General features: G+C 38.9%; 1 protein-coding gene across 10 annotated transcripts in view; it reads left to right on the top strand.

The window, feature by feature from the left end:
- The window catches only part of trpm3 (transient receptor potential cation channel, subfamily M, member 3), a 179062-nt gene that overhangs the window by 156638 nt on the left and 6059 nt on the right, over nt 1-16365 (top strand). For 9 of the 10 annotated variants that reach the window (XM_053228776.1, XM_053228773.1, XM_053228771.1 and 6 more), the window contains 6 exons: nt 3397-3525; nt 6562-6813; nt 6904-7078; nt 14048-14198; nt 14738-14931; nt 16084-16216. In XM_053228776.1, the coding sequence (XP_053084751.1) occupies nt 3397-3525; nt 6562-6813; nt 6904-7078; nt 14048-14198; nt 14738-14931; nt 16084-16216 (1034 nt within the window). Of the gene's footprint in view, nt 1-3396; nt 3526-6561; nt 6814-6903; nt 7079-12299; nt 12408-14047; nt 14199-14737; nt 14932-16083; nt 16217-16365 lie in introns of all 10 variants that reach the window. The other variant, XM_053228779.1, reaches the window with a different exon arrangement.

Here is a 16365-nt window from a genome sequence, read left to right as displayed (position 1 = left end):
TGCATTGTTATTTATATTTCCATATATTTCCATTTATATTTCCACATTTCCAAAGTTTAGATTACAGGCAGGACAGATCACAGGTCTGAATGAGTGCACTTACTCCTCATCTTCACATGCCTTTTTACCCCAATGTGTTTGATCTGTTCAGCATTCTTTGTATTAGAGGTGTAATGATACACAAAGTTCAAATTAGATAAGATATGGTGGTGCCTCATTACAATATACACCAATCAGCCATTACATTAAAACCACTGACAGGTGATGAGAATAACATTGCATATCTCATCACAATGGCACCTGTCAAGGGGTGGGATATATTAGGCAGCAAGTGAACAGTCAGTTGTCGAAGTCAGTGTGTTGGAAGCAGGAAAAATGGGCAAGCATAAGGATCTGAGCAACTTTGACAAAGGCCAAATTGTGATGGCTAGACGACTGGGTTAGAGCATCTTCAAAACGGCAGGTCTTGTGGGGTGTTCCTGTTATGCCGTGGTTGGAATCTACCAAAAGTGGGCCAAGGAAGGACAACCGGTGAACCGATGAAAGGGTCATGGGTGCCCAAGGATCATTGATTTGCGTGGGGAGTGAAGGCAAAGCTCCAGCCATCGTTGCGGCCTCCCCTGCAGAGCTCCCTCCAGAGGCTGACGAGGTTGCCTCTCCTGCCAAGCTCACTCCAGAGGCCAACGGGGCGGCCTCCACAGCAAAGCTCCAGCCAGAGGCTGAAGGCATGGCCCCCCCATGTCCTGCTCTTGCCAGAGGCTGACTACGCGGCCTCCTATGTCCTGCTCCTGCCTGAGGCTGACAGTCCAGCTTGAGGCAGACAATGAGGCCTCCCTGCTAACACTATTGCTAGGTTACAATATATTCAAAACTCTGCTACTAGAATTTTTACACATGCCAAGTGCTCAGCTCATATTACTCCAATCCTCTTTGATCTTCATTGGTTGCTGGTTTAATATAATATCAAATAATCCCACTTACATTTAAATCACTTCACGGTCTTCTTAGGTCTTCTAGGTCTAGACTCCTGTCTGTCCCTAGATCACGCCTCTCTACTATGAGTGGCAGGTCATTCAGCGTAGTAGTACGTAAGATCTCACTCCCTCTGTCTCTTCACTGCATCATTTCTGTCTCTGAGTTAAATCACAACTTAAAACTTATTTGTTTTCTCAGTGTTATTTGTCTTAATGTGTTGCTATGTATTCGCCCTCAACGGCTGTACTATTTGAACTGTGTTTTTCATTTCTATGTGTTTGTCCATGACTGTTCATTGTATGTGTATTACTGTATCACTAGTGTAAAGCATCCTTGAGCTGTGGAAAGGCATTATATAAATTCAACGTACTATTATTATTATTATTATTATCATTATTATTATTATTATCATTATTAGAAAAAGAAGAACCTCTACCTTTTTCTGTGCCCGACTATTTTGGCTAGTTTTAAGTCTTCTTATTTAGAGCTAAAATAGAGGAAAAATCTACACTTACCATCCACTTTAAGAGGAACACCTGTACACCTGCAAATCATTTATGCAGTTATCCAAATAGCCAATCATGTGGCAGCAGCACAATACATAAAATCATGCAGATACAGGTTAGTAGCTTTAGTTAATGTTCACATCAAACATAAGAATGGGGAAGAAGTGTGATCTCTGTGACTTTAACTGTGGCATGGCATGGCATGGCTGTCAGTGCCAGATGGGCTGGTTTGAGTATTTCAGAAATTGCTGATCTCCTGGGATTTTCACACACAGCAGTCTCTAGAGTTCACACAGAATTATGCAGGAAAAAAAACACTGAGTGAGCGACAGGTCTGTGGGTGGAAAAGCCTTGTTTATAAGAGAGGTCTGAGGAAAATGGCCAGATTGGTTCAAGCTGCCAGGAAGGATTTAGTAACTCAAATAACCACTCCTTACAACCGTGGTGAGCAGAAAAGCATCTCAGCATGCACAAAACATCAAACCTTGAGATGGATGAACTACAACAGTAGAAGACCACATTGGGTTCCACTCGTGTCAGCCAAGAACAGGAATCTGAGGCTATCATGGGCACAGGTTCATCGAAACCGGACAGCTGAAGATTAGAGAAAAAAAAAATCACCTGGTGTTTGTCCAGTTTTGTATATATAAGTCTTGCTGTAGTACTGTATGTATACACCACTGTAAACTAATGTATTGTAATCCATAAGTGAGCTTAGTTTTGGATAGAGGATTCATTTGTGATGTTTATCAAACTCCCTGATGGTACATATTCTTGCCAGATGATAAGCTAGAAGCTGGCTTTCTCCTTTACACCCACTTCTACATTGAAACCTGTCAAACCCACTAACCACAGCGTCAGTCTCTGAATTTTGCAGAGATTATCGAAACTTGACTGGAAAAGTTTTGCTCGTTTTTGTACAAACAGAAGACTCAGCTGGAGTTTTTTTTTTTCCAAAGAAATTTATTGTGCCTATTTTTAATCATCTGCATTACCAGCTCTCTGAAAATCTACTTCTTCTCCTTATGCAGTGTGTTTTTCTCAGTGTGAAAAACACCCCGAAGGCTGATGTGGGTGATCTCATGCTGTGTTCCGAACAAAGCATCAAATTAATCGGCATCGTGACTGGAGAAGGCCTGCATGCATCGGTAAAGAGGGAGTGCAGAGAGTGAAAGAGAGAAGAAAGAAAAAGTGTAAATAACTTAGCCGCAGTGTGAAACATAGCAGGAGAAGTGCTTTGCTGTTGGCCAGCTTTGAGTTAGTTAGTCATACGTTTCTAGAGACCTGGACAACGTGCCACCAAAATGAGTGTGCCACCAAAAGTATGTGCCACCTAAATGAGATTCTCACCTGCACTTTCATGCAGTTATCCAATCAGCCAATCATGCGGCAACAGCATGGTCCAAAAAATCACGCAGATACAGGTCAAGTGCTTCACAGTTAATGTTCACGCCAAACATCAGAATGGGGGAAAAATGTCCAGTTTCGTATATGTATGTACTAAGTCAGTGTCACTGCTGTGCTGAGATCCACCACCCAAATAATAGCATTACTTCCAAGGTGGTCCCTTTCCATCCATGGATGTGGTGAAGGGGGTTGATGGAGGTGGAAGGCTTGCAGGCAGTAACTATAGACCTACAAAATATAATATAGTAACTAATAACTGGCAGCTTTTCAGAGCATTGTATATTGTTCGGTGCCATCATTTGTAATCAAAGTGAAATGAGTACAGTAGATTTTTTTCTCCATGTAAATACTGTGTAGTGTAATTACCTGCTGTAAGCACAGTTAGTTACCACAATTGCTGTGTTGAGTTCTTTGCAGGAGGAACACTTTTCACTGTATAAAAAAGCCAAGGTTTCTTTACATCTCTTTCTGTGACCTGTGTTTTTTTTTTTTGTTTTTTTTTGCCCAGATGGCCTATGTGGGCTACCTAATGCTCTTCAACTACATTGTGCTGGTAAAAATGGACCTCTGGCCTTCTCCTCAGGAGTGGATCGTGATTGCCTACATTTTCACCAATGGCATTGAGAAGATGAGGGAGGTGAGTTCAAAGACTGGATGAGATTCAGTGGACTTTGTTTTGCTTTTTGGTTATACACTACATGGCCAAAAGTATGTGGGCACCTGACCGTCACACTCGAACATTGTTGAACATCCCGTTCCAGATTTAGTCCCTCTTTGCTTTTATATGGGAAGGCTTTCCACTAGATTTTGGAGCATGGCTGTGGTGATTTCTTGGGGTTGAGGTCAGGGCTCTCTGCATGTCACTAGAGTTCTTCCACACCAACCTTGGAAAACCACGTCTTTCTGAACTTTGCTCTTCTGCACAGGGGCATTGGCCTTAGTTTCAGTGAAGGAAAATAACATGAAAATTTCCCTTCACTGGAACTAAAAGGCCTAGCCTAAACACGGCCATATGGCCATATGTGCAAAAAGCACATATGGGTGTGATGGTCAGGTGTCCACAAACTTTTGGTCATACGTATAGTGTATATCTGCACACTTCCTTACACCTCAGTAGCTCATTATTTGGAATTGTGCTCACAACTAGCACCTTGTACCTTAAATGCCATCACTAATCTCTATACACAGACATTACGTTTAGAAATAAATCACGTCCCTATCGATCAGTCTTGTTAGTTATTAGGTTAATTCTATTTTTCTTTACATACTAGCTGAAGCACAGCTGTTAATGTGTCTGTTCTCACTGACAAAGACTTGATAAAATATTAGAAAACTTGGACTGGTGATTAGTATTTTGGATTCTGTGAAATAAATGCAAATGTACAAACAATACTGCCAATTCTTCAGGTTCTTACAGAGATTTTTCAGCTAAGTAAGAATAAGAATCTTACTTTTAGAGATGGCACAAACTGTATGCCTTATCACACATGCCTCAGTGTGAGCCGCCATGACAAAAGCTGCATTTGTCGATCTGCGACCAATCACACCAACCTTCATACTAATGTTCATAAAAAATCAAGAAACTTAAAATTTAAATGTTAGCTCATCTTTCAGTTTAAATAAGCCTTTTAGCTGTACAAACTCAAAACAAAATAAATTAATTTAAAAGGTATTAATGTGATTAAACCAACTACAAACTTGCCTGCTAGTACAGCTTGCTAGTGTCAGTTATGTGTGACAAAATTTTTACTTTACAGTGAAAAAAAGTCTGAAGTTGTTTTTTTTTCCATTGTAGATGACAGAACACATTTGTGCATTCTGTTTAATTGTTTATTTATTTATTTATTATTGGTTTTATCCATTTAGTAATTAAATAAAGTGCATACTTTTGGTGTGCAAAGGCCTTAACTCATAAATATCCACTTTTTAAAGTAAGTTGTCCAATGCTGCTATCAATCATGTCTACCCAGCTACACATCAATCCAGATTATAGGATTGCTATATATATAGAAGGCTTGCCAGAAAGGTTCTAGTTGAGTCTAGAGGCGTTTATAACAACTAAAAAGTTAAGCAAGTGGGAGTTTTTTCCTTTCATGTGGGCATGAGCGAGTGTTCAGATATGAAACCTGCAGGACAGACTATACAGTGAAAATGTTCATTCATTCATCCTTAGAAGATGTCTTAGGCGGATACAAACCAACAAAAATAATAAACGTGTGAGCCAGATTTTCAAAATTGTTTAGAAAGAAAGAAAAACCCTTCTGCTTTAGGCCACTCCCCCTTTGGGCTTAAATCCGAATACAGATATGAATATTTGGAGCACACACAGACAGTGGCACTACATTACACTTCAGGGGGAGGGGAGGAGGTGGGAAAGGGGTCCATGTCTGCGGCAACTTCAAACGCTCAAACAAGTGTTAAAATCCCAGCTGGGGTTTTAAATAGGACAGGGCTCAGTAGAAGCTCACTGGGAGAGATCAGACAAGCTGAGCTACTGAATGTCAGTCTTACACTTCCTACAATATTGTGCTTAACACTGCTGTGAGGACTACCTAGTAACGTAGTACATGTTTTCCCTACCTACCTAGATATTCATTTTTTTCTTTGCTATCCCTGTGGATCATGAAGGAACTTTGTTTTAAGAGGCCATATTTATACTGTATATGAATTGCAGCTCTTTGCATATTTTTAATGATTCAACTGTTCTTACAATATTTGACAGAAATTGTAGTCTCAAGCAGCGTACTGAGAATTGTGAAACTCCTCAGCTGATTTCTCAACACAGTCCTGTTTTAGATCCTTCTTTTTTCTTTTTTTTTTTTTTTTGGAGTGCACATTTTTTCTTTCCAGGAATGAAATCAATCTCACTCTCTCTGTGACGAGAAGGCTAATACTGCCCCATATTGGCCATGAAGCTCATGCGCACTCTAGCTGCATCTTACAAGTCCCTTTTGTGAAATATGTAAATTATGTGCAGTTGGTTTAGATATATTACAAATTACAATCTGAAGCTTTGTGACTGATCGACTGAGCCTACATAACCTAGAAATCCTTTTTATCTAAGTACAATATTCATATTTGTAATTGCTGTAGTGCATTTGAAGTCTTCGTATACATGTTTCTGTTATTACTTTAACTTATGTTAAACAAAAATTCAAATCATTTAGGACCAACATACAGGACCTGATTCTGCATATTGATGAAAACAGAAAAAAGAAAAGAATTTCAACTGACATCTACAGCTCCTGCATATGACTTTTCAACCTGCTGAACTTAGACAGTGAGTGAGTCAGCAAAGCAAGCGTAGAAATGCCAGGGCCGTGAAGTCCTAAAGTCCCCCATGTCCTAAAATTGGGAAGTGGTAGCTCAGTGGGTTTAAGGCTCTGGGATTAAGTCTATGGGTTACTGATAAGAAGGTCAGGGGTTCAAGCCCCAGCACTACCAAGCTGCCCACTGTTGGGCCCTTGAGCAAGGCCCTTGACCCTGTCTGCTCCAGGGGCACTGTATCATGGCTGACCCTGCGCTCTGACCCCAGCTTCCTAACAATCTGGGATATGCGAAGAAAAGAATTTCACTCTGCTATAATGTATAGGTGACAAATAAAGGCTGCTTCTAAATTGGATGATGTTGATTCAATAATGTCTTTTCTCTCTATCACACCCCTCAATCTCAGATCCTGATGTCAGAGCCTGGTAAACTGCTGCAGAAAGTTAAAGTATGGCTGCAGGAGTACTGGAACATCACGGACCTCATGGCTATCCTTATCTTCTCCATTGGCATGGTGCTCCGTCTCCAGGAGCCGCCACTCATGAGCTACGGTCGGGTCATCTACTGCGTCAACATCATCTACTGGTACATCCGCCTGCTTGACATCTTTGGGGTAAACAAATACCTCGGACCCTACGTAATGATGATTGGCAAGATGGTGAGAAATTCAGTCTTATTAATTAGCCAGTACAACGATGGAATGACCTGAAGACTGTTGCTTTAACGGTTTCTCTGTCTTTCTCTGCAGATGATAGATATGATGTATTTTGTGATCATCATGTTGGTGGTGCTGATGAGTTTCGGTGTGGCTCGTCAAGCCATCCTGAACCCTAATGAGGACCCATCATGGATGCTTGCTCGCAACATCTTCTTCATGCCCTACTGGATGATCTATGGCGAAGTCTTTGCTGACCAAATTGACCGTAAGACATCTTTTTAGCACATTTTAATGACGATTTAGAGAAGTCAACAGCTTTGGGAGCCTGTTTTTGAAGCTACAGTCATTTTGGCTTTCATATATAAAAAACCCTTTTTAGAGTTATCAGCTCCTATCAACTCCTGCACCTTTTCAAATTTACCATGCCCCCAACACACCTGATATAACCTATGTAGGGACTGATAATTAACTCTGGAGTTGAATCACTTGTGACTGTAGTAGGGAAAAAGTGAAACACTGCAGGGCAGCAGGCCTCCAATATTAGAATTGAATCAAGTCAGGTACCATGACCCGATGTTGAATTATGGTGAAGATGGAGTTAAAGATAGATTCAAAATAAATGAATGTCTATGTGATTCATAAAGCAGGATCTAACAATTAGTTCCTTCAAGCCAGGGCTGGTCCTTGGCATAGGCAGCTGTCCACCAGGGATCGGGGTGCGGAGTACCATTTTGACAAACCCTCAGTTGTATGCCCAAATATTTCCACATAAGCAAAACTTATTAGTGCAGCATACACATTTAAAAAAGGTGTGGTGTTGTGGTGCACATATTGTAAACCTTAATTTGTTATTGCTTAGAAAAGTTAACACAAATGCCAACCTGACAGACCAGTATACCCTTTTGCACCCAAACACTGTTTAAATGGGTGGATGTCAGAACAGGGGTTCAAAAGTGAAGCCAAAATGTCTCTAAGGCCCTCAAGTGGCTGGATGTAGTACAATTTTTAACCCCTTCCATTCCCATGTAAGTGATTGTAAAACAAGCCAAATTTTTTTTTATTCTGTCCTTTTTTTTTTTTTTTAAAAAAAAAAAAAGCCTTGACCTTGATATTTCCCCCTACACTTTTCCTTATGATAAATGCGTATTATAGGAGTTATTTGATGATAATTAAAAGCAGGTTGTTGATGAGGTGATTGACAGTTTTAGCTAGAAATGACAGTCAAGCCTCATGAGCGTGCACGCACTTTCCAGCACACACCAGAAGCTCTTACTAAGACTACAGCCTAGTAAACTTCATCTGCCATCTTTCAAGCTTTGTAGCAAAGACTTACAGTGTTGACAACTTTGACAGCTCTGTAGCAAAGCCATGTCTTGTTCAGTTGAAACAGACCCTCAGCAGGGAGCCCTTTGCATTTTTTTTCCAGCATGTGGCTCATATTGATGCTTACTAGCTACCTAGCTAGCTAGCTGCTAGAGAACATTAGCAAACTTTATTAGCAAACACCTTGAAGGGAAGAAGAAAAAGTAGCATGCTAGATATAATATAACCATAATCTTAATTCAGTTTGGCTATTAAAAATGCCCAATCATGTCATATTGAAATAAATTATGTGAAATTCATGTTCATGTAGGTACCTTGGTTAGCTAGCTTGCTAACATCAATGTTAGGTAAAGTCAATTGCTATGCTTGCTAACCATAACTGAAGTTAATTCTGAGGCATGTCTTGATATATTTTTGAGCAGAAGAAATTATATTGCACCTTTTTGTGTAAAACCTCAAACATCAGAAGAAATTCAGTACTTCACCACCTTCAGAGCAAGATGAAAATCATGGATTTTTCCTCAAAAAATATTTGCACTGAGTATAAACATTGAATGCTGTTTACTAGTATATTTTCAGTTGATACATTACATTAGCTACTTACATTACTTTAAGATGACGTATTAGCTAATATCAGCTAGCTAGCAAGCTCTAAAATCTTTTCCTGATAATGGTAATATCAATTTACTTGCGCACGTTATGTGCCTACAAAGGAGCAACATTTTTTACATATTAATCAGTAACACTGTACTTACCACTGTTCGATGCTTTGTCTTACATCGTTGTACTTGAGCTGTCCTATGCCTGTCCCTGTGCACACTCCCAGAATGAAGAAAGGGAGTGCCCATGACCAATATCGGTGGGCAAGAGGCAGACACACTGTATCTACTGTATAGACTGTATCTACTGCAGAGACTCTAATTTTCACCTACTACGCAAACACAATCAAGATAGCAGCTAACAATTCGACCAAATTTAGTCTTCAAAACCGCACAATGGGAGTCAGTGGTGCCATATTGTCCACTCATATACTGTATACAGTATTTGGTTGCACCACTGAAATTGAAATAATATTGGTAAAAACTGTACAGCAGTCAGCCTGGGGAGAGGAAGTTTGCTGTTTTATGTTTGCCATAAGCATATACAGTACATGTCAGTATTGCCTAATGCTGATATACTGTAGAACGACAGAACAATCAGCTGTATTTTATTCAGGATATGAAGAGGCCTTTAGAAACTATTAACAAATCAAATGGGAATTCCTTAGACATGGAGGCCTTTAGAACTGTAGACTTGGACATTAAAGGAAATTTAAAAGGATAAAATACTTGAACTTGAAACCCTAGCTGTTAAGTGTCATAACATGGTCCTAATGTTTGCTAATGCAGAGCAATGGTAACAGACTACATAAAGTCAACATATTCAAGCGTATAATATGTGCAGCTGTAGTGCTATAAATTAATCTACCACCTGCAGTCTTTCCAGATGGTGCTTTAAGGTCTAGTTTATCATTTAGAGCATAAGTATGTGCTGATGCTTTGAAAAAAAGCTCTGTTAATACTCTTTAAAGCACAGTTTAACCCTCTTTAAAGCATGGCTGACCACAATATATTTGTCACACAGCTGTGACTAGTTGGCACTTCTCTCAAAGAATAACAGTGCCACTCTTACATAAGTTGTTTTGCAAGATCAGAGATCATTACCATAAAAGTGGCAAAGATGGTACTGTGGTAAAGGTAAAGAAGGGCACCTTCTACTTATAGAACATGTTAGGTCAGATATGCGATGCCTTGTGTAACTATTCATCCCCCCATCCATCCATTTCTGTTCTAGCTTGTAACACTGCAAACTGTGGAAAAGTTCGGGGGGGAACTTTTCCACAGTTTGCAGTGTTACAAGCTAGAACAGAAATGGATTTAATTGGGATTATACACTATATGGCCAAAGGTAATTGGACACCTCACCATCACAACCATATATGGGCCTTTCCCAAACTGTTGCTACAAAGCTGGAAGTACACAATTGCCTAGAATGCCTTTACGTGTATTTGTACGTATTGTATTTCCTTTCATTGGAACTAAATTTGGAGGAATTTCCCCAAACCTGTCCCTGTGCACAAAGCGAAATCCATGGAGACATTATTTGCCAAAGTTGGTGTGAAGGAACACAAGCAGCCTGCACAGAGCCCTGAACTCAACCACACTGAACACATATGGGTTGAATTGGCCAAACACCAACGACGTGCCAGGCCTTCTTGCCAAACATCAGTCCCAACCTCATTAATGCTCTTCTGGCTGAATGGGGACAACCATTCCAAAATCTAATGGAAAGGCTTTTCAGAAGAGTGGAGGATGTTATAACAGCAACTGGGCATATTAATGCTCATGGTTTTGGAATAGGACATACAAAAATCTAATATTGATATGATGGTCAGGTGTCCACATAGTTTGGCTATATGGTGTATGTCAATAATCGATCTAAAATAGTACGTAATAATAAAGGGTGGGGTCAATATAGTTTACAAAATTATTTAAAAATTATTTATTATTGCTAAGAAATCCCTAAACCCCAGTCGCCAGCTTAAGTCACATAATTCAGTCTACCTGTGCGCATGTGTCACATGATCTGTAAATACACCAGGAAGGCCCCAAAGTTAGAGAACATAACAGCCTCATGAAGACCAAACAGCTCTCAAAACAAGTCCAAGACAAAGTTCTGGAAATGTAGCAATCTGGGTTTGGGATTAAAAGCCCTAAGTTTCCCATGGAGTACCGTTAAATCCATTTTTTTTTTCTTAATTGAAGGACTGTGGCTCAACCATGATTCATAGAGGAGGCTGTCCACCAAGAGACAGTGACCATTTAAGGTCACCTCTTGAACCTTTCTACATTTTGTAGTGTTACATCCTGGAACTGAAATAGACTGAATTGGGATTTACCATTTAACATGTGAAGGTGCAGCATTTTTTTTAAATTGTGACACAAACATTAATTACACCAAAAAGCAGACATGTACTGGTTACATAAGTATTCACCCCTGGGTCAATATTTGATAGAACCACCTTTGGCTGCAATTACAGCTAGTTTTCCAGGATATGTCTCTATCAACTCTGCATGTCTGGATACTGATATTTTTGCCCATTCTTCTTAAAAAAAGGTCTGTCAGATTGAATGAAGACCGTTGGTGATCAATTTTTGTCTACAAATCAGATTGAGGTCTGGGCTTTGACTGGGCCATTCTAACACATTCAGGTTCTCTTGTCTCTTGCAATCTAGAGCATGTTTTCTTAAAGGATTGCTCTGTATTTGACTCCATTAGTCTGTCCCTCAACCCTGACCAGTTTCCCAGTTCCTGCTGATGAAAGGCATCTCCACAACATGATGCTACCACCACCATGTGGAGTGGGCTATGGTTATCCCGTGAACAACGTCTCCCTTTTGTGCTGTGGATCTCTCCAGCTCCTTCATTTTTTCCAATGGCCTCTGTACCCGGTCACTGACTTTTTGTGGACGGACTTCTCTAGACAAAGTCAGGGTTGTGCCATATTTTTTCTATTTTTAATATTAGATTTAATACAGGACTGTGGGATTGATCAAACCCTAATTGATAGTTTTACAGAACTTTGTCCCAAACTTGTTCTATGTCCTTTGTTTAGGTATGTTTTCTAACAAACTCTGGGGCCAGGAACCGTTGTTTTTACATTGAGATCACATAACACTTTAATAGCACACTACTAATTATGTTACTTCTAATGGCAACTGGTTGCACCAGAACTAATTTTGGGATTTCTCAGCATATTGTGTGAATACTTATGCAAAATCTATGCTTTATTTGTAAATAATTTTGCAAACTGTTTTGATCCCCCACCCCCACATGTTATGGGCTATTTTTTTATAGATTCATTACATATCCACCCAATTAATTCCATTTCGGCTTTTCAGTTCCAGGTTGTAACACTACAAAATGTGGAAAGGTTCAGTGGGGGCTTATGCAAGGCACTATATAGTATGCTTGTTTGTATACATTTATACCATTTGGGAGTTGTGTTTGTGCATATGTATGTGTGTGTTTGTGTGTGTGTTTGTGTGTATGTGTGTGTGTGCTCATAGGTGGATAGCCCAAAGACAAGAGAGCTGAAATAACACTGTCATTTTTTGTTGCAGATGTGAATAGTAGGAAGCTACAGAACAGGCTGAATGAAAAACTCTGGCCGGTCGAAAATTACGTTCGATCTCAAGGAACTGGGCGTAACAGTGGTCCATCCCATATAGGCAAATCCAAATATATATATATATATATATTTAAATATGAATAATTCAACTATTTAACAAGAGTTCCTTTGCCAGTGCCATTCCAGTTTCACTACCATGCCATCTACCTCACCATATTTCCTTTAGTAGCCAAGACATGTATGACACTCAAATTGACACTTAAATGTTTCCATGCCAGAGGTTCTAGTTAATACTGGTCTTATAGTATAAATTTATTTCATTGTACTTATGTCCCAGTATAGTTTTTAACATTTTCTTTATTTTCTCTTCAACATTTCCCCATAAGAGAATCTTGTTGGTATTTTAAGGACCATGAGGTTTTTTAAATATGGAGCCAGTCAGTGTAGACTTCAGGAGCCAAATGTAGCCAGGAGGTCTTAATACGTGATGCAATTTCCTTTTCAAAACATCAAAAAACTGCATTTGAGGCTATAAATGGCAAACAGGAACAATAAAAAACTTCAAAAGTATAAAATTTGATTTAATATGCTCAAACTACATAGCCAACTACTACATTACAGAGAGTTAGCTAGCTCGTAGCAAGCTACACAATTTGAAGATTGGCCATGGGAGTGTTTAAGGCATGAATCATGCAAATAGGTCATTGTGGAACATGGGTTGAGATGAAAGGTCAGCTTTTTATTTCTAATCTCTGTCATGGAAACTTGATCATGCTGAATGCGTGCTCCATTGCCCATCCATGCTAACTTCTGTGGCATTGCATGGTACACCAACCACACAGGCATATGCAATGCTACTGCTATTCATTCTAGCACACATTTTAAGATGGCTAAACATCCACCAATACAGCAAGCACTGGATTGGAAATAATCATAGATACTAATTTTTACTGTCTGTGTATAGGCTGCAAATATATATGTACAGAACTTTAGACCTATAAATAGTTTTCCTTGAACATTTTTTTGAAATACTCCTCTTGTGAAAAGTTTGGTAGGCAAATACATTGTGTGTATAATATGTAAAAATTGATACAAATAATATAGGTTCTCTTTCCTCAGAATCCTCCATACATTTGCCACTTATCGTCATCACCAAATGTTTTTTCATGTGGTTCAGTTGTCAGAGTTTTTTTGACAGATTAAAAAAAAAATGGTCTGAATACAAATTGGTGTTACTTCAGTTCTCTATCTTTGGGCTTCCACGTGTGATTGACCACAGCAAACAAAGGATATCCACAAACACAAACAGCTCCAAGAGTGATGACTGTCTTCTTGTCGAAATCCACAGCAACTGAACCATCCCTTCTGGAAAAAACGAACAATGTATTTTTGATACATTCTGCACAATCATCTTGTATGAGATTGCTACACTCTTACATATCAATATATTTTAAACATTGAGGACATGTTTAAATATATTGGGGAATGCAATAGAACATGAATGAATATGCTTTGAAAGGTACTTTAGATCCACATCTCAGTGCATATAGGCTTGCCATTTGGCTTCTCACTCCTTATTGCTCCTCATCATTTTTTTGGTTGTGTGCTAGTCAAGAGTAGAGCAATAAGGACTTACGGATGTGGTTTCTGTTGGTTTTTCATTTCGCTTTTCATTAGTTCTATCAGTCTCATGAACACATAAAGATCTTTTTGATGACAACTAATGCAATCTCTCCATAGCACCATGTGGGCAGAACATCACCACAGAGGACGGTGCTATTGTGCCCCTGCCCCCGTGTAAGACCGGCGCGTGGATTGTGCCTGCCATCATGGCCTGCTACTTGCTGGTTGCCAACATTCTTCTGGTCAATCTCCTCATTGCTGTCTTCAAGTATGGCCTATTATGACCTATCTCATGACTATTATATGAATGTGCCCATATATTGCTATGTCAGTACATGACAGTTGCCTTCTGTTTAAAGAACAAGGTATTGCTACGTAGTCCAAAAAAACTTGAAGTAAAACCCAGTATGTATCATGGCATTCAAAAACAGAGTTCACAAATAGAATCTATTAATTACATAGAAGAAATATTAAGCTTCATTGTTGCATATTTTTCTTGTTAATGAGGAACTTTTGACAATATTGTTCCATAATTGCAATTATGTAATAAATCCCTTGAGATAGCTCATATGAAAGGCTTAAAATTAGAGTGAGGGGTGGGGTCTTAGTTATTCTTATACTGTAAATATGTTTATGTATAATCCAATAAAATCTCTCACAGTATTCTCACAAATTTTCCATGAGATCCAGTTGGATTTGGATATGATAAAGAATGACTGTACTCAATCTGAGTGTAAATCTCATTTGTGTGGTTGGTCTTACTATTGAAACGTTGACTACTAAGATGGTTGTGTGCTGTCTTCTCAGCAATACGTTCTTCGAGGTGAAGTCCATCTCCAACCAGGTGTGGAAATTTCAGCGCTATCAGCTGATCATGACATTTCATGAGCGCCCTGTTCTTCCTCCTCCCCTCATAATCTTCAGTCATATGACCATGGTCCTCAAGCATCTGTGCTGTCGCTGGAGGAAGCATGATGATGATGAACGAGACTTTGGATTAAGTAAGTGACCAGTATCTTAACCTTTCCTTACATCCGTAATGACAATTTTAAAACAAGCGTTGCTCAATTGCTGATGTAGAGCTACTTATCAAGCTCTTTGTAAGGTGAATAGAACGAAACGTGGTGATTGTCCTGCTTTCATGCAGGCTCAGGGATTTAAATTATATAAGACATACACAGGGTGTGAATTACGGGGGTTTTGGGTTGTATCTCAAGCATAAATTTCGCCCATAGTTCATGAAAATGAAATGTTTATGATGAATTGATAAAGATGAAGTTTACCTATTCTATTGAGGTCACTTTAAATCTTGAATGTGAATGAAGAAAGCTGATAAAATACTGTTAATTAAAATAGCATACGACTCTGAACAAATGAACAAATAATTTCCGACCACAACAATATAAATTAGACCATATACATTACTCACAGCATGTATTTTAACTGGCGCCTATGTTGGCATGTGGAAGTTACGTACATTAGTGTAGTAACAGTAAGCTATACGTGAGCATGCTCTCATGATCATCCATTCAGCGATGAAATGGTTAGCAATCACTTCAATATAATTTTGATATACTGAGATTGTGTATCATATAAAACTGTGGGGATTTTACACATATGCTATTCTTTTCTTCTAAATTGTTCGATACCAATACCATTGTGTAAGACGTGACCGTTTAATCACAATTCACGAACATGTTTTATCCATGTGTAGTTTAGGTTGGTAATAAATTGAAACTTTATGCAAGGACCTTAGTATTAGTAAGTAATATTAGTATTAGTATTAGTACCATTAGCAACAGAAAGGGAACAGACATAACGCAGTTTTTATTGGCTAGAAAAGACAAGTAAGTTGAGGAGTAGTTCAGAAAGTACATACTATTTTTTAAGGCATTCATTGCACTATTCATCACATAAAGCTGAACAGCATTATATGAATTATAGCATTTAAACTGTTGTGTTCATGTGCTGTTTTAAGGATACAGCACAGTGGTTCAATGAAGCATGCATCTGCATTACACAAACTAGTTTATCTGGGCAAAGTGACAAAAGCTGACCCCCCCGAAAATCAGTGTATAATTTGCAAAGTGGACACACTGCATATAAATATGAACCGCTCAAAATAAACTAAACTCCTTCATTCATACTACCAGAGCTCTTCATCACAGAAGACGAGCTGAAAAAAGTCCATGATTTTGAAGAGCAGTGCATCGAAGAATACTTCAGAGAAAAGGATGATCGCTTCAACTCTTCCAATGATGAGAGGATCCGAGTAACATCTGAAAGGTTCACAGAACTTACACAAAATTCAGATGAACCATATTCAGTCCCAAGACTTTTGAAAAATAATTAATAATCATGGGGCAGTTGTGGCTTGGGTTACTACTGTGTTGATATGGATGTTTTAAAATGCATTTCAATTTTCTTCAAACCTT

The sequence above is a fragment of the Pangasianodon hypophthalmus genome, chromosome 24 (genome assembly GCF_027358585.1).
Source record: "Pangasianodon hypophthalmus isolate fPanHyp1 chromosome 24, fPanHyp1.pri, whole genome shotgun sequence".
Lineage (NCBI taxonomy): Eukaryota > Metazoa > Chordata > Actinopteri > Siluriformes > Pangasiidae > Pangasianodon > Pangasianodon hypophthalmus.
Note: the sequence above shows the minus strand (reverse complement) of the source record. Positions and strands in the feature narration are given on the sequence as shown.